At 42.8% G+C, this 27978-nt stretch overlaps 1 protein-coding gene across 1 annotated transcript; it reads right to left on the reverse strand.

Moving 5' to 3' along the window:
* LOC311078735 (uncharacterized protein) lies at positions 1-27942 on the reverse strand. The gene is made up of 9 exons (XM_084107717.1): positions 25773-27942; positions 25380-25466; positions 16881-17033; positions 13084-13416; positions 12645-13001; positions 12252-12338; positions 729-776; positions 503-583; positions 1-419 (listed from the first exon to the last, which is right to left on the reverse strand). The coding sequence occupies exons 3-9, from the start codon at positions 16939-16941 to the stop codon at positions 364-366; spliced, it is 1023 nt and encodes a 340-aa protein (XP_083963843.1). The 5' UTR covers positions 16942-17033; positions 25380-25466; positions 25773-27942; the 3' UTR covers positions 1-363.
* Between the last annotated feature and the right edge of the window lie 36 nt (positions 27943-27978).

Below are 27978 nucleotides of genomic sequence, written 5' to 3' on the forward strand. Positions count from 1 at the left end.
TTAAACACAATTGCAGAGGTTTTATTAAGAAAATTAGCATTATTCATTCAAAATGTAGAAAAAAGATGCTAAAAACAGGAATGAACAGACAAGATACAAGAATCACCAAGTCAGCTCCATCACACAGAACAGAGAGAGATTATACAGTCTGAGTCTGTCCATTACTGTATTAATATTATATTTAAAGCAGTTTACATATGAAGCACAATAAAATTTAATCTAAACTTGGTGTCACTATTTCTTCATTGTGATCAGAGTTTTTCTCTGTTTTCTGAGAAGAAGAAAATAAAACAATGAACAATCCTCTGTAAGTTTTTGCTATTGTAAATATTGCTGCAGATTCGCTCAAAACTCATCAGTATTTTATTGTAATATTGTCGGCATCTCTATTTCCTCTGGGTGCTTCGAGTCCTTCCTCCCTGCAAAATAAAAGCATTGACTGACCTCTCGTATGTGTTTTTATCATGATGAATCATCAGATTGTGTGCGGCTCAAAACTCACCAGCTCTTCTTGCACAGATGATCTGAAGAAGAATCACAGTAGGAGCAGCAAACACTGCGATCTCAACAATAATCGCAATCACTGCAGGAAACATGAGAGGAAGAAGAGAAACTGTACATGACTGAAGTCAAGGGTATTCAACTATCAACAGTTATTGATGAAGCTTTTACAGACTGACTGATAGTTTAATGTTATAAAGCTGTCAGTATAAATGAACGTGTCGTACCTCTGTATAATGATCCAGCAGTCACACAGACTAAAGTTTCTCCTGGATCTGTGGATCACGTCTGTTAGTTCAGTTCAACACATAATGCCACATATACACAACATCATCATCACATAATACTCAAGCTTCACACAGGATTTTCATTTTAGCGGGGCTCAGCTCCCAATGAGTGTATGTAGTGTTGTCAAAAGACCCGGTACTTCGGTACCAAGTTGGTACTAAAAAAATTAAACCGTTATGGTACCAGCTTTTCTTAAGTACCGGTGGTACCGAAGTACCGGATTAATCCGGTTCTTGATGCGCAGTCCAAAAGGTACACAGTTGTGTCCTCTTCATAAAAACACTGAGACATGGCGACCGGCGGCGCTACTGATGCGGTGGCTCTGAATCCACTCGTCGACAAGAAAGGAGGAAAGAGCCACATAACTAGGGTTGGGTATCGTTTCATTTTTAGCGATTCCGATTCTGCTTATCGAATCCGGTTCTTATCGATTCTTGTTTCCGATTTCAATATTTTTTGGAGGGAGAAAAAAGGGCAAATACTTGAAGAATAAATATTTCTACCTTTTATTCTTGCCCATTTTAAGCAATAACCAATAAAATGGCTAAAGTGAAAGGAGTCTCTTCATATAAAGGTGTTGATTACATTATTACTCCAGCAGTAGGTGGCAAAAATCGACTGTTTTTTTCATTGAATTATTGAAGAAGACTCGAGAGATTTGTTCAAAAACGGTGAATCATTCATTCATCAAACAAGTAGGCTATTTATGAGACACTGAATTAATTAGTGTTTGAATTAATTATTCAAACTAGTTTTTTTTAAAAATAGACTATTAGACTAAACATGTTATTCTGAGTAGTTGTCTGATGTATGTAATCTCCATTTTAAACAAAACAAAAATGATTTTAAGCCACATAGATTCCTGAATTAGGGACCGTTCACATATCGCGTCTAAAAATGCATGGAAAAGCACGGCCGCGCCACTTTCTCCTTCTTTCCACAAGCGCTTGCGCTCCCGTGACTAGGCTACTATTTATGGAGATGAGAAATAAAAACCCGCCCTGTTCAGCTATGATCAGCTGTTCAGCCGAGCTTTTGATGTTACAGAAAGGTCGGTTGTTTTTTGTCACTTGACCTGCGCACCGCTTGCGCCATTCTGAAAAGTTGAGATGTTTTCATCTCGCCGAGGCATAGGCGCGCCTGCAAAAACGAGCGCCACGTACCGTATGCTCGTCGCACCCACGGCGCTTCTATTATGAACGTGCTTGCCGCGCGCCTACATTTGAAATAACGGATAGTCAGGAATCGATAAGAGGAATCGTAATGCGTGCGTCTTATCGAATACCCGGTTTTTGGAAATTTGTTACCGGTTCTAAAATGGAACTGGTTCTCGATACCCAACCCTACACATAACGTACTCGGTTACTAACGTAACCTCGGTTCTCTCTAGAAGAGGGAACGAGTACTGCGTTTTTATCAAAACGCTACGGGAAAAGTCTCTTTTCACGAAATACTGAAGCAAAAAATTATCCTTAATTTTCATACATGTAAAGCGCGTTGCAGCAGTAGTCAGCTATGGCGAGACGGCTTGCTCGCTCATTGGCTGCTCTGCGGCAACTGCATAAGCCTATCGAGCGAGGCCTGAGGTGACGTCAGGCCAATGAGGGCGCTTCGCGCCCTCCTTGCCATTTCCCGCCGAGACGGGTGTGGCTAACCTCTATAAAAGGAGCTCGAAAAGGCTGATTCACTTGATTTTCATCGCCGAAGCGAACCAGAGTGAACCGTACGCACGGCAGAGAACGCAGTACTCGTTCCCTCTTCTAGAGAGAACCGAGGTTACGTTAGTAACCGAGTACGTTCTCTTACGAGAGTCCTCTCGTACTGCGTTTTTATCAAAACGCTACGGGAACCCCTTGTAAAACGCCGTGCGTGCTGGGATAAAAACACCGATCACTGGAAGCTAAGCCAGATGTACAGTGCATAATCACCAGATAGACTCACAAAGAATCCGGGAATAAGGGATGGGGGACCTTAATTCCCTAAACTGTAACGTCCGCAGACGTAAACATGACCTCACAGAGAGAGTCTAGAGACAAGAGGGGATTCCCTCCGTCCTTATATGGTCGCGCCAGCAGACGCGAATATGACATCACATAGACAGGGATAAGCTCTGTTTCGAAACAGCCATTCCCTTGGAACGTCCACTGAACGAGACAAAAAGCTGCTCAGTCTGTCTGAAGACAGCGGAGCGGGATACGTAAGCTCTTAAAGCCCTAACAGGGCAAAGAAAACTTGAGTCCCCTTCCTCACTTGACCCCGGCAGGGCAGACAGGGAGATAACCTGAGCCCGAAACGGCGTGTTGAGGGACTTTGGCACATAGCCATGCTTAGGTTTGAGTATGACTTTAGAGTCATTAGGTCCAAACTCTAAGCACGCTGGGCTCACGGAGAGCGTGTGCAGGTCGCCTATGCGCTTCACCGAAGCGAGAGCCATCAAAAACACTGTTTTGAAAGACAAATGTTTGAGGCTAATAGATTGGATAGGCTCGAAAGGGGCACCTTTCATGGCCATCAAGACTGTAGAAAGGTCCCACATAGGAACTGAAGGAGGTCTGGGTGGATTCAGCCTCCTAGCTCCCCTGAGGAAGCGGATGACTAAATCGTTCCTTCCTAGTGACTGACCCAGCGTTGTTCCGGAGAACGCTGTAATAGCCGCCACGTAAACTTTGAGCGTGGAAGGGGATCTGCCCTTATCCAACAGCTCCTGTAGGAAGGAGAGAACCTCCGTCACCTCACAATCGAGAGGTGATAGGCTCCGAGCTGTACACCAGCCGGAGAAAACCGACCACTTTGAGGCATAAAGCCGCCGAGTCGACGGCGCTCTGGCCTGAGTGATGGTATTTATCACTCCCTCTGCGAGGTCAACGGATATCCGTTGAGCGCCCACGCATGAAGGGACCACAACTCCGGGTGTGGGTGCCAAATCGAGCCCCCGGCCTGCGAGAGGAGATCTCTCCTCAATGGCACTGGCCATGGAGCGAAGTCTGCTAGCTGCATCAGGACTGGAAACCATGCTTGGTTCCTCCAGAACGGTGCTACAAGCAGCACTGGGCATTCTGTTTCCCTGACCCGCTCTAACATCTGTGGCAGGAGGGAGACGGGGGGGAAAGCGTATAACGGGCAGCGCGGCCACATCTGGGACAGCGCGCTGTGGTTCTTGGAAAAGAATACGGGGCAATGAGCGTTTTCGCGGGACGCGAATAGGTCCACCTCCGCTCTGCCGAATCTCTCCCACAACAGCCGGACTGTTTGTGGGTGTAGAGACCATTCGCCCAGGGGAATGTTGTTCCTGGACAGTCTGTCTGGGCCCACATTCTGGAGCCCAGGCACATGCACTGCTCTCAGCGAGCGCAAATTGTGCTGAGCCCATATTAGGAGGCGTTCCGCCAGCCTGTACAGGGATGTGGATTTCAGACCGCCCTGGCGATTTATATAGGACACCACGGCCGTGTTGTCCGAACGGACTACGACGTGTTGGTCCTTGATATGGGGACAAAACCGCGTCAGCGCGTTGTGCACTGCCAGCATTTCCAGGCAGTTGATGTGTTGGAGCTTTTCTCGTTCCGACCACAGGCCGAAGAACGGTCTGCCCTCGAGCAGCGCTCCCCATCCCGAGGTGGATGCATCTGTCGACACCATCCTCACTCTCGAGGAAGTCCCCAGGCTTACACCTGATTGGTACCAGCCGTCCGCCAACCAAGGTATCAGGGCTGTCACACAGCTTTGATTGATCTTGAGGCGTAACCGGCCGGACACCCACACTCCGCGCGGTACTCGCGCTTTCAACCAGAACTGCAGCGGGCGTGTCCGAAACCCCTGGAAGCACTGCCCATGCTTCTGCATGGCTGGCTAAGGGCTGGATGCGAAGCGCGCTCTGCTCGCCGTGCGACAGAGGCGCTTCGGGGCGCAATAACGCAGGCATTATGCCTGTGGCATTCGAGGCGGGGGGCGCGCTTATTACAGCGGGCAGAGCGCTCGTCCTCGACCTTACTACAGCGCTTGACTGAGTGAGGGAGGGCTGAGCGGGTCCCGTGGGACTCATGTCTGCGAGTAAATGTGGGCGGGAAGCGGGCACATTCACTGCTTTGGGCGCGCTGTCTGACTGAGCAGAGCGAGCGCGCACAGGTCTCGTTTTTACAGAGAGCCTGTGGTCTGTGAGACATAGTGTTTGTGCGGGCACTTTCACTATGTTGGAAGCGCAATCGACCTGAGTCGATTTTATGTGTGCGAGCCCTAAGTGTAGGGCTGTGCTTGTGTGTAGAGATGGGCACTGAGGAGTGGGCATCGACACTACACTTATAGCACCATCGGCCGTGGCCGGGACACCAGAAAATACACTCTTTTCGGGATATATCTGGGTAGCCGTAAAAACGGCTTTTGTGTGCAGGCAAGCGGGCGGCTGAGCGGGCTTGCATCTTGCAGAAAACGCTGGAACAGTCGCAAGTCTTGGGACTGAAACAGCGGCGCGCTTGGGTGAGAGACCGGCCGCAGCGGGACTCACACACCTGCGCTTTCCTAGGCGTGCTAGGACTTCTTCGGGGCTTCCGGCTTCACCACAATCCTCGATCGCGGCCCGCGCGGAGCGGGGCGTCGGCTGGTAGAGCGAGAGCGGGGCCCGGAGCTGCGCTGCTGTCGCTGCTGTGAGGATGCGGCCGAAGGCGGGGGCTGAGGCTGAGAGCTCCGCGGAGTCTGTTTTTCACGACCCGCTGCAGAACCAGAGCGCTTCGGGAGGAAGTGCTTGAAGGCTTGAGACGCTTTCTGGGCTTCAGTAAATCTCTCCACGAACTCGGAGAGAGAAGAACCGAAAAGGCCAGCGGAAGACAGCGGGGCGTCGAGAAACGCGTTGCGCTCGGAATCAGCCATCTCCGTGAGCGTCAGCCATAGATGCCTCTCAGCAACAGTGGCGGAAGCCATACACTTTCCCATGGCTTGTGCAGCAGACTTGGTAGCGCGGAGTGTTAGATCTGAAGCGCTCCTCAAATCCGCGATGCAGATAGCCTCAGGTCCCATCTCGTCCAACTTACGGAGGAGATCACCCTGAAATATCTGCAGTGTAGCCATGGTGTGTAGCGCTGACACGGCCTGCCCAGCGGCGGAGAAAATTCGCGCGAGCAGCGTCGACGTCATGCGGCAGGCTTTTGAAGGCAACACCGGTTTAGTCCGCCGTCCAGCAGAGGGCGGGCAAAGGTGGGTTGCTATCGCCTGTTCCACCGGCGGAAGTGAAAGGTAGCCTCGGTCTTTCGCATTATCCAGGGAGGAAAATGCTGGTGACACAGACGAGCGCGTTCGCGCAGAGAAGGGCGCATTCCAGGCCTTCGCAACTTCTTCATGCAGCTCAGGAAGAAAAGGAGCGGGCTTTGAATCCGGAGAAGTGCGCTCACCAGGGAGGAAGCTACCATCCAGCCGGGTGCGAGAGGGGAGCTCCGGAGCAGACCACTCGAGGCCGAGGCTCGCCGCGGCCAGCGCGAGTACTCGCATGAGCTCTCTCTCGATGTTGGCTCTCGTAGTGGGCTTGCGGGCAGCAGGTGCGAGATCCTCAGAGCTCGCCCAGTCCTCGCTGCCTGAAGCTAGCAGAGAGCAGGAATCCTTTTCCCCCGACGCGGCCTCGGAACCGACTTCCTCTGATGAAGCGGCGGCAGACTGCGGACGCTGAGCATCAGGAAGTGATTCGGGAGAAGCCGGTGAAGCAGGCGGGCGAACCGGCGAGCTTAGTCGGGCTGGAGCGGGTTCCGGGACCCGCTGCGAGCGGCGCTTCTTACGGCGCGGCAGCGCGGCGGGGAATGCAGGCTCTGAGAAGAATGCCAGGCGAGTCCGCAGAGTCACCATAGGCAAAAGCTCGCAGTGAGGGCAGCCGCCGTCAGCGAGCGCGAGCGCTGCATGGTCCTCACCCAGACAGGAGACGCAGATGACATGGCGGTCTCCCTCGGTGAGTGGGGCTCGGCACGAGCCGCATGAAGGCATCTTTAAAAAGACGCAGCTCTTTTAGGGGGTGAGTGTCGCAAGGCGAACACACACACACACACACAAGAACAGTAAAAGGATAATGAAAGGATATGCGTCGGAAAGCGCAGCAGGTACGGCTGTAGAAGGCGGCGTAGGCCAGCGGCTTCAAGTGGCTCGTCCCGCTGAAGTGCTTGCCTCAGACGACGCTTGCTTCCTCGTGATCCAGCGATGCGTGCGCTTCGCTGAAGAGATGAAAATCAAGTGAATCAGCCTTTTCGAGCTCCTTTTATAGAGGTTAGCCACACCCGTCTCGGCAGGAAATGGCAAGGAGGGCGCGAAGCGCCCTCATTGGCCTGACGTCACCTCAGGCCTCGCTCGATAGGCTTATGCAGTTGCCGCAGAGCAGCCAATGAGCGAGCAAGCCGTCTCGCCATAGCTGACTACTCTGCCGTGCAAAGGCAAAAGACCGTAACTTCGTTTTTGGTCGAAAATGAGTTATTTATATTTTTGGCACATTCAAGACCTCCTTTATCATGTGGATAAGTATCTTGAATCAATTCCGTTGTTTATTCGAGAAAATAATGAATTGTCTTAACAGTAACTTCCAAAAGCCCATGAGAAACAAAGGCAGAACACCGTAACATCAGTTACCGCTCTTTGGCTTTGTTTTGGAACGCTCGAAATGGAGTTACGGTACTCTGCCTTTGTTTAGCCGCGCATCAATATGAAGTTACTGTGCCGGTGTTCTATCAGATAATGCTACCTACCAGATTGTACGCTTATCAGTCCCTCTAACTTCTGATGTCCTCAGAGCTTTGTCCTGCACAGTTGCGGTCAGAACATTTGGTATGGTCTGAACCCGCCGTCGACAAACGTGCAATATCGATCGCGAAGGATTATGCAGAGTTGACAGAAAAACGTTACACATTGCCGTATCAGATGAATACAACCAAGAATTAAAGCCCCGCCTCACTCAGTTCGGGTACAGGACCTGGTTGAAACACTCATGCATCTAGCTGGCAGAGTGCCAAAACTTCGCCGACGCCTTCAGCCCCGCCCTAAACGCGGTCGAGCCAATTCTGGACTAATATATCTATGGAGGTATTTTGTCATGTCAAATGTATTAATAATGCCATCAGAATGCAACCAAAGCCCATGATAGCAATAAGTAGATGGCTATAAATAATTGTAAATCATACAAAATAAATGCCATGATCACTATTTTATACAGGTGTTACTATAATGATTTTGTTAATGGTGATCAGCAACCAAATATTGAGAATGTGGAAGTTACTGCCTTTTGCCTTGGCATGACTTCTCACTTTTTGCTAACAATACAAAGGCAGAGTACAGTAACTTTAAAATAGTGGTCAAAAGTCAAGTTTGAGCTCAAGATTTTTTTATGTATATTATTTCCATTACTAAAACATCTATTTGCCAGATTTCCAGTGTCCTACCTATAATTAATTTGACGGGACAACTAAAAATCTTTAAAGTCATTTTTCTCAGTTCCACACTCTAGCGACTTAAGGTCTTTTGCCTTTGTAGGGCAGTACTGCTGCAACGCGCTTTACATGTATGAAAATTAAGGATAATTTTTTGCTTCAGTATTTCGTGAAAAGAGACTTTTCCCGTAGCGTTTTGATAAAAACGCAGTACGAGAGGACTCTCGTAAGAGAACGTGCTTTTTCCAGGCGCGCCTTTGTTCATGGTTGCAAATAGGGATGTCCCGATCAGGGTTTTTTGCCCCCGAGTCCGAGTCATTTGATTTTGAGTATCTACCGATACCGAGTCCCGATCCGATACTTCTATAATACATAAAAAAAGAATAAAGAAGAGCGAAAAAACAGATCCAGGATGTTCCTTATTTTTTATTTAATTCACCTTATTTTAACATTCAACAGCTCTGTTAACAAACAGAGCACTTCTGTGAGGTAGCTTGAACAATCAAGTAATAAATAACATAAATTCTTCACTTTTGGACTTTAGTGCAACAGTAAATATAAAAAAAGTCTAATATATAAACAAATAGCACCTCAACTTAAAATACCCGGCAGGCATGTAAACAAATAAAAAATAAAAGTGCCACAGTGTTTGCAAAGCCAGTAATATGCTTTTAGGAACTGCACTCCTAACTCTTACACCGGTTTCACACTGCACGCGTTAGCAGAGCGTGCAGCGCGTATTTTTTTCGCCGCCCATGTTAGCAGATTAGAGCATTCACACCGCACGCAGAGGTGGCGCGGCAGCGCGTAGCAGAGCAGTGCCGCGATCGTTTCGGCGCCGAGTCTATTTTTGCTGTGCCGCTTACGCTGAATTACTGTAAAGTGACAATGCATTGATCATGGCCAAAATACACCGCAGTTTTATCCAAAAAGTGCATTGATGATATCTATTGTGTTTTAAACAGTCGATCAAATGACCAACAGCAATTTAAAAAGAAAACAAATGTCCAAAAACAAACTTGTTGCCAGAACAATAAAACAAAGATGAACCAAGTCTTTTCTCTTAAATGTATTTGAAAACGAAATAAAGCAATGCCAACTTATCCATTATAGAGTACTCTGTCTGTACACAACCCGCGGTTCAGCCGCGCCTGACAAACGGTGCCAGTGTGAAAGCAAAACGCGCGTGTCCTGCTCCTGCTCACCATGCACTGCTCCTGCGCTGCTTTACGCTCTGCTAATGCGTGCAGTGTGAAACCTGCGGAACTCTGTGCCACCGCATAACTATAGATGGGTTAAAAAATAATGAGAATATATATACATATAAGCTATATCCGAGTCCTGATCGGGAGGTAACGTCCGAGTCCGATCGAGTCTGAAAACACGTGATCGGGCCCGATTTCCGATCACGTGATCGGATCGGGACATCCCTAGTTGCAAAGCAACGACAGACGCCACGGGAGAGCAAGCGCTTGTGGAAAGGAGAAAGCAGTGCGAACATGATGATGAGGAAGTTTCAGCAAAGAATTTATTTCTAGCCCTTGCATTAGCTTTACTACTAGATATATTTATGGAGATGAAAAATAAAAAGCCGCCCTGTACAGCTATGATCAGCTGTTCGGCCAAGCTTTCGATGTTGTTACGGAAAGGTTTTTGTCACATGACCTGTTGAGACGTTTTCATCTCGCCGCGGCATAGCCTACATCTGAAATAAAGATTTTGCATGCGCAAAAAATTGCGATATGTGAACGGCCCCTAAAGTGGTATCAGGTGCGGTTGTATCAGGGTAGTTTTACGAGCACAGTATCAGTATCGGTGCATCCCTATTTATGTCATTCATATCAGTCCGTCAGAAAAGCAGTTCTAGGCTTATTCTTGGCTGGATAACTCTTAGCAGGTTTAAAAAGCACTTTTAAAATTAAATATGAACACAGTGTTGGATTAAATAAAAGTACAGTCAAGTCAAACAAAACACGATATACACTTTAATATATGTAAATTTAATCTAAATTAAGCTCTGGTACCGAAATTGGTACCGAGAACCGTGGATTTTCACTGGTATTGGTACCGAATACTGAAATTTTGGTACCGTGACAACACTAAGTGTATGATTTAAAAACGGTAACACTTTAGTTTAGGTTCTAATTCTCACTATTAACTAGTTGCTTATTAACATGCATATTACTAGGATATCGGCTGTTTATTAGTATAAGGGCAGAGTTTTATAATCACTGAGGTCCCAAATGTGAGGCAGTTCGGGGGGTTCGGTTTAGATTTTTCTGATCTACATATGTGCATTTTAAGATGTTTTGAAGGCCAAAAATTGGATAACAACAGCTTAAAATCATTTCAGTGTGAAGTAGATTATTCTCTCTCCTCATCTCCATCACTCTCTTTTTCTCTTTGTTTTTATCTTGCCCTGTCTCTTCCCCTCTGTAATAAATGTTGGAACTGGAGAACAAATGATTATGAATTCTTCTGATAAATCCCCAGAAATGGTATATATCAAACACTATCTGCATGCTTTGAATGTAACGGATGGAGATGACCCAGAAATAAGAAATGTTAATGTAACAGACAAGGTTGAGATTTTTATGGATGATCTTATAGTTGAACACCTCCGGAGGGACAATGCAAGGAGAGCTCTCAAGACGGAGAAGAAGGAGAGAAAGGCACTGGAGAAGATCTTCCACTAACGCTCAACTCCCTAAGAACAGACTGATTCATCGTGCACAGCAGTTAATAAAGATTATCAGACGAGTCGGACGATTAAATAAGAAAATAATCCACATTGAGAACAGTTTTATGGTTGAAAATGAAATAGATGGCTCAAAAGAGCATGTGTTGAATTTGCAGGACAAGCTCAAATTACTTAAAGCCTAGTTTGAACTTGACCTGCAAACTTTAGGGTTATTGTTAGAGGTGGTGTGTGTGTGTGTGTGTGTGTGTGTGTGTGTGTGTGTGTGTGTGTGTGTGTGTGTGTGTGCAACATGTTTAGGTTGTTAGGGCCACATGTATTTTTAAAGGGGAACTGTGAACATCATTTGTGTAACGATGCAGGTTGAAACAAAGGAGGAAGCAGGACTAGGGAACAGGACTCAGGAACAGAACAAACAACATTACAAAGTCAAGAACCCACCAACACTGAAACAAGACACAGGGTTTAAATACAGAGGCAAACAAGCTAAACAAGATAACAAGGGGGCGTGGCTAATCAGAAACACCTGGAGACTAATAAACAAGAAAAACTACAAGGGACTACAAAACATGGCACAGGACAGGAGATGACAAAAGTCCACACAATACAAGGGGAACACAAGACAGGAATCATGACAATTTGCCTCAGATATAGAAAATGTGTGAAACTAGAGAAAGGTCAAAAGGGCTGTGATAGAAAAACGCTTTTGTGTGTGTGTGCTGCATAAAATAGGTATGAAAAGAAAATAGATATTTTGAATATGTGCTTCTGCAAGCATATGTTAATGAAGGACTAGGATAAGTCCAAAGTTTGACCTTATAAGGGAAGTGGCTGTACTATAATGACAGCCCATAGTTAGAAGGCGGCCCAGAACAGGGTTGGGTTAAAAAGCCTTTTGCCTTTGGAATTTGTCTTTGTATTATTCTGAATCTTTTCTAAATAAAAATAAATCATCATGTTGTGGTGATTCGTAAAATGTTTTAAGCAAGTGTAAGAGTAATTTTTCCCTATCAATAATTCATTATTTTTGTAATTAAATATTAATATTGGCAAACGCCCAGTGCATCCGAATTCAAGATTGAGCCGGTTAGAGGCTCCGCCGAGGACCCTGAATCCACATCTTACATCTGTAATCTACAGGTCAGGGCAATGTTTGATTGCAGCAGATTATGGGAATGTTTTAGAAGGATCTAGAGGTTACAGCGGGATAAAAATACAACACCTCCTAAAGCTGAGCTTAAACAACTAAAACAACAACTCAATGTGACAATCATACTGTAGAATATGACAGTCATATTTTGATGAGTTAACACTGAAGATAACTCTAGCATTATGCACTGAAAAGCACTGATGTGAGAAAGACAGTGATGATGTACCTTTAGAAACGTGTGTGTTTATAGTTGAGGGATCCTGAGAGTGTGTGATGTGGACTGGATTCACTGCTGTCGTTGAATCAGCTTGAGCTGTAAAGATGAATGTTAGTTCAGATCATTAATACTGTACAATATGACATTCATATTTTAACTTTGATCATCACATTACATAAAAAAATAATATTTTTGTTGTCAAGTTTCAATTCCTTTATTATTTCCAGCATCACGTTTTGGACTGTTCCTTCACTGCAGTTCATTAGTTTGAAGCAATGCTTTGAGTTACTCTTCTGTGAGAGTCAAAGAAGCTTTTGTTCCCTCAGTTTGTTCTGGTTCAGTGATACTGATAGACCTTAGTGTTACTGACATTATGAGGGTCTTCTAACACTGTCTTCTCACCTGAATACTTGACAGTGTATCTGACTGAGGTCTTGGGTTGATTTCTGTGAGTAAGCTGACATCTCCACTCTCTGTTGTCATCTTCATTCAGGAGTGTTGTAGTCAGAGTGATGATACAGTGATCCTGATCTGATGATAATATCTGATATCTGGAGTCTGTCTTCAGATCAACACCAGCCTGATTCACCCACAACAGCTCAAATCCCTCAGAACGGACAAAATGATCACAGGAGAGTCCAGTATATGAATACAACTGACAGGAGAGAGTCACAGAGCGGCCTGGACTGATCTCAGTCTGTGATGATGATGATGATGATGATGAAGATGATGATGATGATGATGATAGAGACATTGAAACTGAACACAAATTACAGACTCTTCAATCATCATCTGAGTTTAAAGGGAGACATTTAAATTGACCACATAAACATAAACTTACCATGAAGAACATGCAGAAAAACATGTGCATCAGATCCTGCATCAGATCCTGCATGTTGTCTGTCATCTTGTCTGCATCTGTATAATCCATGATCTTCTTCTGTGACGTTCTTGATGTTCAGAGAGCAGTCAGACTCCAGACTCAGTCTCTCATGTCTCTCTGTGTCTTTATTCTTTATCCCTAATTTAATCAGTTCAACTGTTGCTACTGAATGACTGAATCTGTTAGAGTTGATCCATGTAGTTGATTTGCAGTCAGAAAGAGCATTATTACAGGACAGACGCACATTTTCACCAGAACTGATGAACACATGATCCTCCACTCCACTGGTTCCTGAAACACAGTATATCTCAGTGATCATTATGATATATGTTAATAAATGAAATCATAAAACATACCAGCATAAAAAGCAAAAAACTAAAATACACACTGTAAAAAACTGTGCTGATAAAATACATTAGACAATAAATGAGATCCGTGCCACTAGATGATGATTGTGACCATTAAAAAACAGCCATTGTCATCTGATCCTGTTTTCTTTCAGCTTTTTTGCAGTAGCAAATGTATTTAAAGACAAAGCTATCCAAAGAAAAACTAATGTTCAAAAGTCAAGTGTCCAGAGCCCAACTAAAGCAAACACTGATCACCATCATGGTGACATCACATGATCTAAACCTCTGTCGCCTTTCAATAATAACGTCTGTAGACGTCTGACAGATATAAAGTCAGTCTGGTTAGTAATGAGTGAAGCTGGTAATGCTGTTTGTGGAGTTGTTTAATCCTTTTAATGTCTTTATCTTCAGTTGATTTCATATTTTTTCTGTTCTTCTTGTTCCTCTTTCCTTCAGTGATTCTGCTTGTTAGCAGCAGGTGTTCATCAGTGTCTGAATTAACTCACTTGTTTTTATTCACTCAGTCAAGTGGACTATATTAGTGAACTAATGTAGGGAATAGTGAATGAGGGTATAGGGTGTGTTTTAAAAAAGACAAATATCTCCCAGAATGCATTTGTTTCTACGTTGTATTGCTGTTTTAATGGAAAACAGCATGTTACTGTCAAAATGTGGCCATTTGTTACAGTGCACACTGTAAAACATTGCTGTAAAAAAAACTGCAGAATTTTGACAGTAACAAAATCGGGGCTAAAATCGTGCCGTGTGAACTCAGCATAAGATTAAATCAACTGAAGATAAAAGACATTAAGTCTCTGAGGATCTGAGCATAGGAGGATTAAACAACTCCACAAACAGCATTACCCTCACTTAAAGCAAACAACACACTCTCCAGAATAAACTATTAGTCTTTATCAGAGAGCTGTTCAAATCACTGACACACTCTTAATATGAAGATAATTCTTCATCATCAGATGTTTGAGTGACACTATGTCCAGTATCAGGAATAATACAGTATGATCTGTGTGTATCAATACACAACTCTGAGATCACAACGTGAATGTGTGCAAGAATAAATGAACTCTTTCCAGACTAATTCCACTAAATGTTGTAAGGGTGGATTTCCTGCAAGACTGCAGTGGCGGTTCTAGAGGGGGGCCAGGGGGGGCCAGTGCCCCTGTGACAACAAGCTTGGACCCCCTTGTGGCCCCCCTAAATGTGGAGTGTGAAATAATTTTTACAAAACTATTTTTTGCTATCGTTGTTTTTCACATCCGTTATTAGACAGTGGCAACACGGAACACAAATGTAACCCTAGAGGGACTGCTTAAATCGGATCTGCAGGGTTTTTTTTCTATTCAGAAGTTGGTGGACGTTTTGCGCGAATATTATAGCCTAGTTCAAGCAAAGAAGGAAATATAGAGGTGAGTAAAGTTGTTAATATGTTGTGTATAAGTGTAACGTTAGAACCTGGCTGTTTGTTAGTTTGTGGCAGTTTGAAAAAGGATAAAATATATGATCAACAAACTCATGGTGCTGAGTATTTTTACTTAAACAGGGATGCAAACAGCGCGCTTTTCTGCGCCTCTTTTTCACGTCAGTTTGGGTGACTTGGGTCTGAGAGGGTCTGATTATAATTTCACAAAGTCATCTGAAGCCATTCCATAGCTTAATGTGAGGGACAGAAGTCTATTTACATCATTAAATTAAAGTTTATGGAAACTCGTTTTCCCTCCTCTGCGGCTGTCAATCATTCCCCATTCAGTATTCAAACAGCGCGCGCGCCTCGTCCGGTTACAGCAGGATGCACGGTAAAACTCTCTCCAATATGATATGATATATTCACATTATAATGCATGATCTGTAAATAAAAGGCTGTGGATTTGCATAAAATGACTTTATTTTGTGTATTTGTATTTTATGTTTGTTGCTGTTTTTAAATGACTCGCGTGTGCTTGATCACACCACAAGGACTATGAATCGGCATCAAACGCACAATAACTGGAATTTAAAACTGTGAAGAAACAAATTATCAATAAACTGTTGGACGGATATACACTAGGATTTGTGCGCTCGACTTTTCTTCGCTTTGTGCCGTGAACTTTTAAATGCGCACTTGTGCAGCGCAGCGCTACACACTGTGACTCCACGTTGCTTTGAGCACATCATGCTGCACCCGCGATGCGCATACGCGCTTTGTGCGCTCTGTTTTGAAGCGTTTCATATTATCATGTTTTTTCCTATATTTTTTATACCTAGCCTGCACAATACATTTCAAATAAGCATAATTTAATTGTATATTATATTGTATGCACTAAAGCTGGTGAAAACCTATCTCAGGTCCACAATGTCAGATGACAATTTATGTGTTCTAAGTATTGAGTCAAGGAGGGCAAAGGCCTTAAATCTAGATGAATTTGCTGATCTTTTTGCAAAAAAACGCAAAAATCGTAGAATACAGTTAATGTGACTGATTCTGAATATGTAATGCAAATGTAAAAAATATAATGGAAATGCAAATACATTGTTGAATGACTGTAAACATGTTATTTTGCCTGTTAATGCCTACAGTGCAGTGCATAAAATGATATGACAACAATAAGGTCTAAGTGTAACTGGCCCCTCTAACAGTACAACTGGCCCCAGCTTGGCCCCCCCAGTTGAAATGGTCTAGAACCGCCACTGCAAGACTGATGAATGACTAAAGAAACATTGTCAGCAAGATGGTAGAAAACTGTACATTTCTTGTCTATTCCACCCACTGCCACTTATACCAACGACGGAAATAAGCGCAGTTACAATAGATTAATATGTGGGAGAGCGTTGCTATAGAGAGTGACGATATTGTATTGCAATAGATAGCACTATTATACTATATAGCAAGTCAATACCAAATCAAAACTAGTTAGCACATTATTTGTAATTGAAAGGGTTTATTGACAACATGGTTATAGTTATACTTAAAATAGTTCAAAATAGATGTATAAGATGATAATAACTTATACCATTAATTGTACCCAGCATTTTTGTAAAATGTTACCAGAGAGAGAGAGAGAGAGAGAGAGAGAGAGAGAGAGAGAGAGCAGAGATTAGTTTCAATCTTCTTTTATCCTTTCCCTGACCATGTGACTAAAACCCAAATGTGAAACGTTCAAACTGACCAATCAGATAATTACAACTTCCCCCACGGTACTAAATGCGTGACAATTCATCGACCCCTGAAGTACACACATCTTGGCCTACAGTGATCACTATCAGCCCCTCTGTGCCTTTAGGAACTACAAATGGTCATTGTGGTAGAAAGAGGGGGTGGAAAACAGTAAAGCAAACGTCTTTGTTCATTTAAAATATCTTGGATTATTTTCAATCCTACAGTGTCTTTAGAGAAAATACAGATTTCTTTACCTGTGAGAAGTGAAGAGAGAATGATCAGTCCCAGCAGACACAGATCACACTTATCAGCCATTTTCGGTTTCAGTCTTTCTCTTCATTATATATAGTTACAGCTCTTTCTATAAACATCATCAGCTCCTCCTCTGGTTGGTAACTTCCTCTCATCTGATCAAATAAATGAACACACTGTCTCAACACACATCTGCTCTGAACAGTTTATTGGCTACTTTTGCACATGCGAGAATTACTGTTAGTCTCACTTCTTTATTTTAGCAGTTTCCAGCATGACATTAAAATCTAGAAATAAAACAATTGCATTATTAGTAAAAAAATTAGTTTGCTACTGAAAAGGTTTCCACTATCCATGACTAACTTGTAGAAAATTAATTCTAAAACAGTTTTTAAGGTATTTTGAAATGATTAACGTCAGCTCCAGTTTGGTGAAACAGAAAGTATTTGCACACACTTCATGAGCGTCTGTAAAGCAGATATTAAATGTCTTCAGGAAGAGTTTCTACACATGGATTATAATGTTCTGCTTTACTCTCTCCAGCCCTGAGAAATAGATCCGTTTATTGATTCTGTATTTATTGTTGCCTCTAAGTAGTGATGGTGAAATGAAGCTTTGTGAAGCACTGAGGTTTTCCCCTTGAATGTATCATAAAATGGTTCATTACTGGAAGCTTTTCAACACGTTGCACACTAACGACATCTTGTGGTCAAAAGGTGGAAAAGCTGCCTTTCTGTCCCAGAAGACCAATCCATTATTTTTTTTTATTGTTTCATTTAATAAATCTCCTTGTGCTCTGTAAACCACAAAGCAATACAATTAATCCTCATAATTCATGTGTTAGTGTTGATGTAGTTCTTACACAATGTATGAACAAACAACTGTATGAATGAATTTATGAAAAAAATATTAATAAATGGGACTAATTAACTTGTACAGAAACAGTTCTTATGAATCTGCTTTGATCAACAAATGCAGCCTTATTCACATAAACTTTAGCCTCAGTCCTAATCCTACGAGTTCATAGGCAAGGCTCATGTAGGCATATATAATCAAAATAAAAGAACATTATTGTGGAATGGTGAAGTGCTTGTGAACTGGGTAGCAGACTCAGGGGTCTATTCAGACTAGACTAGACTCAGACTATTTTGTGGGTATTTAATAAATTAAAGTTTTTTTAATTATTATTAAGGAACAGGACTTGTTCAACAGTGTGAGGGCTAAGTCTATTTCTTTTTTTATTTACTACTACCGAAGGGCATGACACTCGAAACCTGCTCAAGGGGTTCGCGCTATTTTTGAATCTGAACATGAAGCAGTGTGTGTGGAAAAGAAGCTTTGGACGTCACAGATCACGTGGTTATGGCAAAACGAATCAAGCTTGGATACACTGCTTCAGTGTGAGATGTTTTTTTTTTTTGATACAAGCTTCGAAGCCTCGATGCTGAGCGTCACATCACTATCCCTAAGTGAAGTTCGGATAGTACTATCTTTTAAGGGATTTTTTGTTCGTAGGCTGTTTCCCCCACGCTTGTGTGTGTGTGCTGTATATTGAGTGAGAGGTAGGTCAGAATGATTTTCATTTAGTTTGAAATTTGTGACTTGCTTTTACCAATTTTTAGGGATTTGTTTTCGGCTGATTAGATCTCCCTGATGGTCGTGGGGCTGGTGGACGTATGTTAGTGACCATTGAAAATGGCGCTGTGGTGCTGTTCAACCCATCAGAGCAGGGGTCACCAAACTTTTTTCTCTGGGGGCCACATTATCGTTCCTGACTGTGATGGGGGGGCCGGGTCAGCTATATAACATAGAATTGTATGACCCAGACCAAAATGACCACCAGCAGGCCTCATTGTGTAGTAGATGTTACTAGCCTGGCACAGCCATCCCCACTACTATATCCACACTACTATATCAACACTTGATTCCTGGCACATATTTGTTTATCTTTACTAGTGGTTTGCAAAAGTTGTAATCGAGTCTTCACACTTTGTTTTAATTAAAGTTATTCTTCACTTTAAAAATAATCGTTGGTCCACTGTTCTTTGAAAACTCTGCACTCTCTATCAGGGGTGGAACGGTACACAGAAGTCACGGTTTGGTTCATACCTCGGTTCATACATCACGGTTCGGTACAATGGAGGGAAAAGCAAAACAGAAATGCAGAAGGCTTGTGCATGTCTCAGGCTGTCCCACCAAAGGAAAATAAATTACTTAAGCTTTGTATTTTTTAAATAAGTTTTATTAATAAGGTAAAGGCATAGAACCAGTTTATTTGTAGTGCACTGACATAAGTTTTATATAATTAGTTTATTAATTAAATTAATAAAAAGACAAAAAGACCTTAAGATATGTTTGGTAATAGTATCTGAATGAATTGAAAATTAATTTGCTACATTTCAGATTAATATATTTGTTTTCCTTAAAATTTTAATTAACAGTATCTTAAACACTTTGCAGTTTGAATGATGTCCTGCATAAACTAAATGACGAGTATGTTTTTATGTTTCCACTATTCGATCGCGCCCGCGCCTCACTCACTCACTCACTCACTCACACACATACACACACACACACACACACACACACACACACACAAATATAAGTAAACACTTTGCACTTTTCGATCACGCCCACACCTCTCTCTCAACATATTCCAGCATTGCAATCTTTACAACGCAGCCTGCTTCAGAGCTTCAGAGCTAAGGCGGAGATACAGATTAGGTTTCCCTAAAGAACCCGCGTATCTAACAGTAGTTCCGCATTGCATTAATTAATTTGCACGCGAGTTTTATTTATATTTAATTTATATAATAGGCCATGACGACTTTTCGGGATTGCCTAATAGGGCCGGTTCAAATAGTGGGGGGCAGAGGGGGTGACGGGCCTGAGTCGGCCCGCGGGCCTTAGTTTGGTGACCCATGCGCTAGAGCATCGGTAGGGTTGTATGTGTTTTTGGAGTGATGTAGCTGGGGGAGTGGCAATATTTATTTGTGTAGTTTATTATGTTTATGTGATGTTATATTTATCTGATGTAACATTTGTTTATTTTGTTTTCTTTAGGATTTCCAGTTTACTTGCCACTGCTGTCTTTCCTCCCCCCTTTTTTCCTTTTTTGGGATATGTAACCTTTTTCTTTCTTTTGGTTTTGTTGGTTAAGGTCTGTTTATTAAATTCATATTTAATATTGTGACGCGTCTGGTAAGGCTGGGTATTGATGCTGTTATTAGTCTACATAGGGGCTGCTTAAACTATAATGGTCAGTTTCCTGAGCATTCTTTTATTCTGAGAACCAACTAATTTGTTTTATTCTTGTTTTGTTGTTTTAGCGGATCACTGAGGGGTGCTGGTTGGAAGGCGGGTGTGGTCTCTTTGGTGGATACCCTCCGTTGGTGCTGCATGTACACTGTGGTGTGCACATCTTTTCTCTCTGTGTGTGCGTGTGGTGTGTGTTTGTCTCTTTCTGGTGAATTTTACAGGGGAAATAGAGTGGGCTCACGCCAGTGGCTGGTCAGTCCTCCTTGAGTGTCCACTAGTTTTTTGGGGGTTTGTTTTGTTTCTTGTAGTTGGTGTTCTCTCTTTTAAGATTACAGCTCAATGTGTGATTACCCAGATGAAGAATTAAGACTTACAATTGGGTGTCATTTTCTGTATGTCTGTTAATAAATTGTGACTTTTGTTATATCTGAGAAATGCAAATACGTAGAAGTTCGGTCTGAGTGTCGCTTCCGGATAAAAGGGGTTTGAAACTCGCGCCTCCTTGTGGGTGTTGCAGGAGTAGTAGAAGCAGTTGTAGAGTCAGAGAGTCAGAGTTAGAGAGTTGTGTCATCGTCGTTATTGTGTCATATATGTGTTAGGGCTGTATATTATTACATTATATCAGGTTAGATTAGTTATAGTATATTGTTATTATTAATTATAGTAGCTATCTTATAGTATTATATTAATTAGATAAGATTATTTGGATTGCTTTGGATTTTTGGATCTGGACTGGACTGCTTTTTGACTTGGATTGCCCTTTTGGATTTGTTTGCTTTTTGTGACCTTTTTCCTTGTAATGGAGCCAGCAAGAAAGAGGAGATCCTGCCCTGTCTGGGAGCATTTTGAAATGGTTGCTCACAATAAGGTATGTGTATTATTATTATTATTATTATTATTTCTGTCTTGATATTAACATAATCCTCACTATATGGCTGTATTATATTCCATGTCTATTCATTTATGTGTCAAGGTGAAATGCTTGCTGTGCCTGAAGGAGCTGACATATAGCAATAACACCTCCTCCATGCTCAGGCATTATCGAGCACTGCATGAGCAAGCACAAACTACTAACAATCCACACAGGAGTCAAAGTAATTTATAATAATAATAATAATAATAATAAAAACATTATTTAAATAATATTTTAGGCTCCTACAGAGGCCCTGGTTAACATGGTCATCACGGACTCCCAACCCTTTTCCATTGTGGATGGTGATGGGTTTAGGGAGCTCCTGCATGTGTTGGATCCCACTTATGTTATCCCAACTCGAAAGGTATGTGATTAATAAAGTGGTTCATCATTATTTAACAAGTTAAAAGTAAGAGTAGCTGCATTTATTTTTATCCACAGGCTTTGAAGGTCATGGTTGATCATAAATACAAGGAGGCTAAGGAGAAGGCCAGAGAGCAGTTGCAGAAAGCTGCGGCTATAAGCCTTTCCTCGGACATGTGGACATCCCTAAACATGGATGCCTACCTAGCAGTAACTTGCCCTTTTATAGATGACAATGACAAGCTCTGCACTATTTTACTAGGTGTAGAGCATTTCCCCAAGAGCCATTCTGCTGAGGACTACTGGACATATCAAGCTCATGGAGGAGTGGGGCATAAAGGATGAAGTGAAGCGCCTGGTAACTGATGCTGCAGCCAACATAATAGCATGTGTAAGATCATTGAATGTTAGGCATGCGATATGCACTAAACCTTATTGTGAGGAAATCTTTTGATGTCATCAGTAGCTTCAATGACTTTCAATCCAAATGTAGGAAACTTGTGACCTATTTCCAAACCAGCACTACAGCAAAAGAGAGACTGGCCCAAGTACAGGAGCAGATGGGGAGACCAGTCCTGAAAATGATAACTGAAGTGGACACTCGCTGGAACAGCACTTATAACATGCTGGAGCGTCTCTGTCAGCTGAGAGAGCCAGTGGGGGCAGCCCTGACCTCTCTAAAGACTGACCTCACCCCTCCTACAGCCCTGGAATATGAGGCAGTCCGGGATGCTTTAGATGTTCTTGCCCCTTTCCGCCAGGATACAGTAGAGCTTTCGGGAGAGAAAAGGGAGTCTGCCTCCAAAGTAAAATAAACTGTTAATAGTTTAACATTACAGCATGTTTTAATATTTTCCCCTGTCTAATCAAACCCAAACAGACATATATGACTGATGTTTTAAACCTCATGTTATTAAGTTACAATGTAATCACTTACATTATTTTACCATGACTTGGAAGATATTTTTTTTAACCTCAACATAGCATAGCCTAACCCCATCGCTGCTAGCTTACCTTTCTCTGCTCTGCGTCAATAAAAAGTACTGTTCTCAGAATAGGTTAAAGCGCTGATAAAGCTGTGAAGCAGATTTGAGGAAGTGAAACATGGTGTCGAAATGTTCAGCATTTCCTTGTAGCTCAGAGTGTGGTAATGGACTCTCTTGTCTAGTGTTATTGCTGTTATCATCATAGGTCCCCAATATTTTTTATTTTTCTTTCTTTTTAAAAAAATTGAAAATTAAAAAAAAAATGTTTTTCTTAAAATAGCAGCTACTGCCAAACATACTCCTGATTTCTGTAATACTGACCAAGACATAGTCCTGTTCTGAATCATCTGTTTCCACATTGTCTGGTTCAGAGTCATCCTGATAGAAATCACTCTCCGAAAAAAAGATATGTACCCTTAAGGCGGCAACCTTCCGGTCTCTCTTGTGAAGCCGATACAGAAGTAACTTAAACTGCAATTCATCGACTGGCCACTAGAGACAGGCTGCAAAAGAGAGTCAATCCCACATTGAGGAAGTGTCTAGAGACTGTGAAACATGGGGCCCTGTTTTAACGATCTGAAACGCAAGTGTCAAAGCGCAAAGCGCAAGTAACTTTGTGGGCGGGTCTCGGCGCTGTTGCTATTTTCCAGGCGGGATAAATGACTCTTGCGCCTGGCGCAAATCTAAAAGGGGTTGGTCTGAAGTAGCTTCATTATTCATAGGTGTGGTTTGGGCGTAACGTGAAATAAACCAATCAGAGCGTCATCTCACATTCCCTTTAAGAGCAGACGCGCTTTTTCCTTGGTATATTGCTATTATAACGGCGGATTTGCCAGGTGCGCGCCAGGAGCGGTTCACAGCCGAGGAGAGCAACGCTCTCGTCACGGCTGTAAAAGAGAGAGAAGTGACATTGGGGATGGAGAAACACACCCAAATTAGCTTCGGTTAAACAGGTATATAATAATGTGGGTAAATGTGTAAGCTAGATGTATGCTTTTATAATAAATTATCTATGTATCTATCTATCTATCTATCTACCTATCTATCTATCGTTTGTAATAATATGATTTGCAAAAATGAAAACTGCTGCTTCTGTGTAGATTAGAGAATCAAAGTGTATGCGCGTTGTGCACGCAATACATTATGGTCAAGCATGCGCCCTTAAAATAGCATAATGAACAACGCGCAACGCGCCACTGACTTTAGACTAGGTTTTTTCTGGCCAGTGGCGCAATTGTTTTATGGAACAGTAAAATAGCACCAGGGATTGTTTGCGCCGGAACACGCCTCCTTTTTTGCGCTGAACCGCCCAGGGAGCGCAAGTTCATTCCCTAGTTTAGCGACGTGCTTCTGTGGAGGGAAAAGCGCGCTTTGCGCGGGTGCAAAATAGGAATGAAACATGCGTCGGTGTACAAAGTCAATTGCACTGGGTGCAAGATAGGGCCCATGGTGTCCAAATGTTCAGTCTTTCCTTGTAACCCAGAGGGTGGTAATGGACTCTCTTGTCTAGTGTTTAGAGTCTCGGTTACGCATGTAACCCTCGTTCCCTGAGTAGGGAACGGAGACGTTACATCTTCCTGCCACTTCTGCTGTACCGCTGGAAACGCCAGAGTTCAGTCTCGGCTCCTCAGTGAAGAAACATATCTGCATGTTGTGGCTTACTTCCTTATATACCCACGAGGTAGGGCGGAGTTACGCATGCAAATTCTGCAGACCCATGGCATTTCCACTGCCATTGGCTCGTTTTGTAATACTCAAAGGTGATTCTAAGCGAAACCCCCATTTCATCGTCACTGACGGAACGTCTCCGTTCCCTACTCATGGAACGAGGGTTACATACATAACTGAGACGTTCTTTAAGGTCAAATATATAGACATAGCCATGTAACCCTGTAGCCCAAGGCTGGTTGCCCACTGAAGCTAAGCAGGGCTGAGCCTGGTTAGTACCTGGATGGGAGAGCTCCTAAGAAAACCAGGTTGCTGCTGGAAGAGGTGTTAGTGAGGCCAGCAGGGGGTGCTCACCCTGTGGTCTGTGTGGGTCCTAATGCCCCATAGTGACGGGGACACTATACTGTCAAAGAGCACTGTCCTTCGGATGAGACGTAAAACTGAGGTCCTGACTCTCTGTGGTCATTTAAAATCCCAGGATGTCTTTCGAAAGAGTAGGGGTGTAACCCTGGCATCCTGGCCAAATTTGCCCAGTGGCCTCTGTCCATCCTGGCCTCCTAATCATCCCCCTATACTGATTGGCTTCATCACTGTCTCCTCTCCACCAGTAAGCTGGTGTGTGGTGGGCGTTCTGGCGCAATATGGCTGCCGTCGCATCATCCAGGTGGATGCTGCACATTGCTGGTGGTTGAGGAGATCCCCCCTTCTTTGAGTGCAGAGAAAAGCGCTATATAAATGTAATGAATTATATATATATATATATATATATATATATATATATATATATATATATATATATATATATATAAGGATATTTGAATCAGTTCATTTCATACTGGGGTCATAAGACACCCAGACTTGATGAATAACTGAAGTTTTGTATGTTAAACTTGTTGCCGAGCGTTTTGTTTTTGTTTACTTTTACATGTATGTTTTTTTATACTTTTTTGTGACTGGATGAGCAGTATTTTATGTCTGTTTGGTGTTTTTCATGGATCTACAGTGAATGCGCTGCATGGATGAGCTCAACATATCGTCTTCATGTGACGCTTTCTGGGAGAATTGAGTGAAAGAACCGGAGTGTTATATGAACACACTACTCTCACTGTTTATACTAAACATGTCCTAGAATATGCATAAGTACGCTAATTGGGACACACCATAAAAGTCCATGAAATGAAACTAAAACAACAACTCAATGTGACAATCATACTGTAGAATATGACAGTCATATTTTGATGAGTTAACACTGAAGATAACTCTAGCATTATGCACTGAAAAGCACTGATGTGAGAAAGACAGTGATGACGTACCTTTAGAAACGTGTGTGTTTCTAGTTGAGGGATCCTGAGAGTGTGTGATGTGGACTGGATTCACTGCTGTCGTTGAATCAGCTTGAGCTGTGAAGATGAATGTTAGTTCAGATGATTAATACTGTACAATATGACATTCATATTTAAACTTTGATCATCACATTACATAAAAAGTTAATACTTTTGCTGTCAAATTTAAATTCCTTTATTATTTCCAGCATCACGTTTTGGACTGTTACTTCACTGCAGTTTATTAGTTTGAAGCAATGCTTTGAGTTACTCTTCTGTGAGAGTCAAAGAAGCTTTTGTTCCCTCAGTTTGTTCTGGTTCAGTGATACTGATAGACCTTAGTGTTACTGACATTATGAGGGTCTTCTAACACTGTTTTCTCACCTGAATACTTGACAGTGTATCTGACTGAGGTCTCGAGTTGATTTCTGTGAGTAAGCCAAAATCTCCACTCTCTGTTGTCATCTTCATCCAGGAGTGTTGTAGTCAGAGTGATGATGATACAGCGATATTGATCTAATGATGTTGTCCTTGACTTAAGGCATCTGTAGCGCCTACCAGAGGGCAGCAGTTTAAACAGGTGGGAACCAGGGTGAGAGTGGTCTTTTCCAATGTTCTGGGCTCTGTTTAGGCAGCGGGAGTTATAAAGGTCCTTTAGAGAGGGAAGAGGGCAGCCAATGATTCTCTGTGCGGTGTTAATGATCCGCTGTATTCCCTTTCTCTCTGCCTCAGTACAGCTACAGTACCATACTGAGATACAGTATGTCAGCAGGCTCTCCACTGCAGAGCGATAGAAGTTCTCCAGCAGCTTCTCCTTTAGGTTGGTCTTCTTTAACACTCTCAAGAAGTGAAGGCGCTGCTGTGCCTTCTTGATGATTGCTGTGGTGTTGGCTCTCGCGGTAAAAAGAACGGTCGGCATTTAACAGTCATGAATTCCAGGTCCGGAGAACAGTGGCTATCTAGGATTATACTATTGTTTGACCAGTCATTATGCACAAATATACACACACCACCCCCTTTGCTCTTACCAGAGTCATTGTTTCTGTCCCCCACGATCGAAAAAAAAACAGCCGAAACTTGTACCAACCCGGAAGTAAGATTTTCGGTACAAAAATTCTCTGTTATTCGTCCAAAATATTTTTTTTTAACTTTGCACATGTTTAGTATGAGAATCCATCTCTTTAACACTGTAAACAACTCTGAATACATGAAACACCATTGTACCCCCCCTTTAAACATCATCAGCTCCTCCTCTGGTTGGTAACTTCCTCTCATCTGATCAAATGAGTGTTTAAATTCTGCTAGAGTTGCTGTTTAGTGACACGATGCCACAGTGAAGTGTTGCTTTAAGTGCGTGTGAAACTTGTGAGAAGTGCATATACTGTAGACCACACTGTCTCAACACACATCTGATCTGAACAGTTTATTGGCTACTTTTGCACACGAGAGAATTACTGTTAGTCTCACTTCTTTATTTTAGCAGTTTCCCAAAGTATTTTGAAATGATTAACGTCAGCTCCAGTTTGGTGAAACAGAAAGTATTTGCACACACTTCATGAGCGTCTGCAAAGCAGATATTAAATGTCTTCAGTAAGAGTTTCTACACATGGATTATAATGTTCTGCTTTACTCTCTCCAGCCCTGAGAAATAGATCAGATCCAGACTCCTTTATTAACACTACAAACACCAAATGCCAGTCATTTTCCCTTTGGCCGGTGGATTTGGCAGTGGCACGAGCCGCTCTGACGGGGATAATTCTCGGTCAGCTGGTTTTGTGTGCTGTGACACAGACGGAGCTGTTTAAAGGCTATTCTGAATTTAATTTGCTGTAAAATGCGATGTTGCAACCCTGGCTCATGTGAAAAATGTGCCTGTGGCAACATTTTTGCAAGACGATAAAATACGTTGTGTTGTGCACGTTTCACAACAGTTTCAAAGTGAAATGTCCAGTGAGTGGCGCTAAAAGTGTGTTTAGTCTTATTCCAGAACAGATGAACGCTAATATGGCAACGTTTTATTACGTCGAAGTTTGTACGTATTATTATTTGTACGTATTGAGTTGAAATGTCCGGTGAGTGGCGCTAAAAGATTAATGATCCATCACGCTTTAAAATAACGTACACCTACACTATACCCTAAACCTACCCGATAGTGTTAACAAAAGCAAATGCGACATGAAAACGTAATCGTAGCCATGGTGTTTAAGATTATTTATGAACTTAGAGCTCTTATATCATGACTCGTCTTTCACGGGATTCGAACCCAAGGTCTTCCAGCTGAGCTACTGAGCAAGCTTAATAAGTTATTGTAGCAGGTTGATTGGTCACCATGGTTTCAATTACTCTCTCTCTGGACAAGTCAGGACGTAACTGCATGCTATATAGGCAGGGGGTGTGCCCTTTTTACACCCCTTACTCTTTGTTGCCGGAGGCACATTTCCGCTCTGGATCCTTTCGCGTCCGCGGTGCAGTTACGGTAATTCGACAGGTAATACAGTGTGGCTAATTTGTTTGTTACCTATAGGCCTCGTTTGTGTTAGTGTAGCGGAGTGGGCGTGGGTTGACTCAAATTGATATAATTTCCGACTAC

The sequence above is a fragment of the Abramis brama genome (genome assembly GCF_963993115.1).
Source record: "Abramis brama genome assembly, chromosome: 1".
In the NCBI taxonomy this organism is placed as follows: Eukaryota; Metazoa; Chordata; class Actinopteri; order Cypriniformes; family Leuciscidae; genus Abramis; species Abramis brama.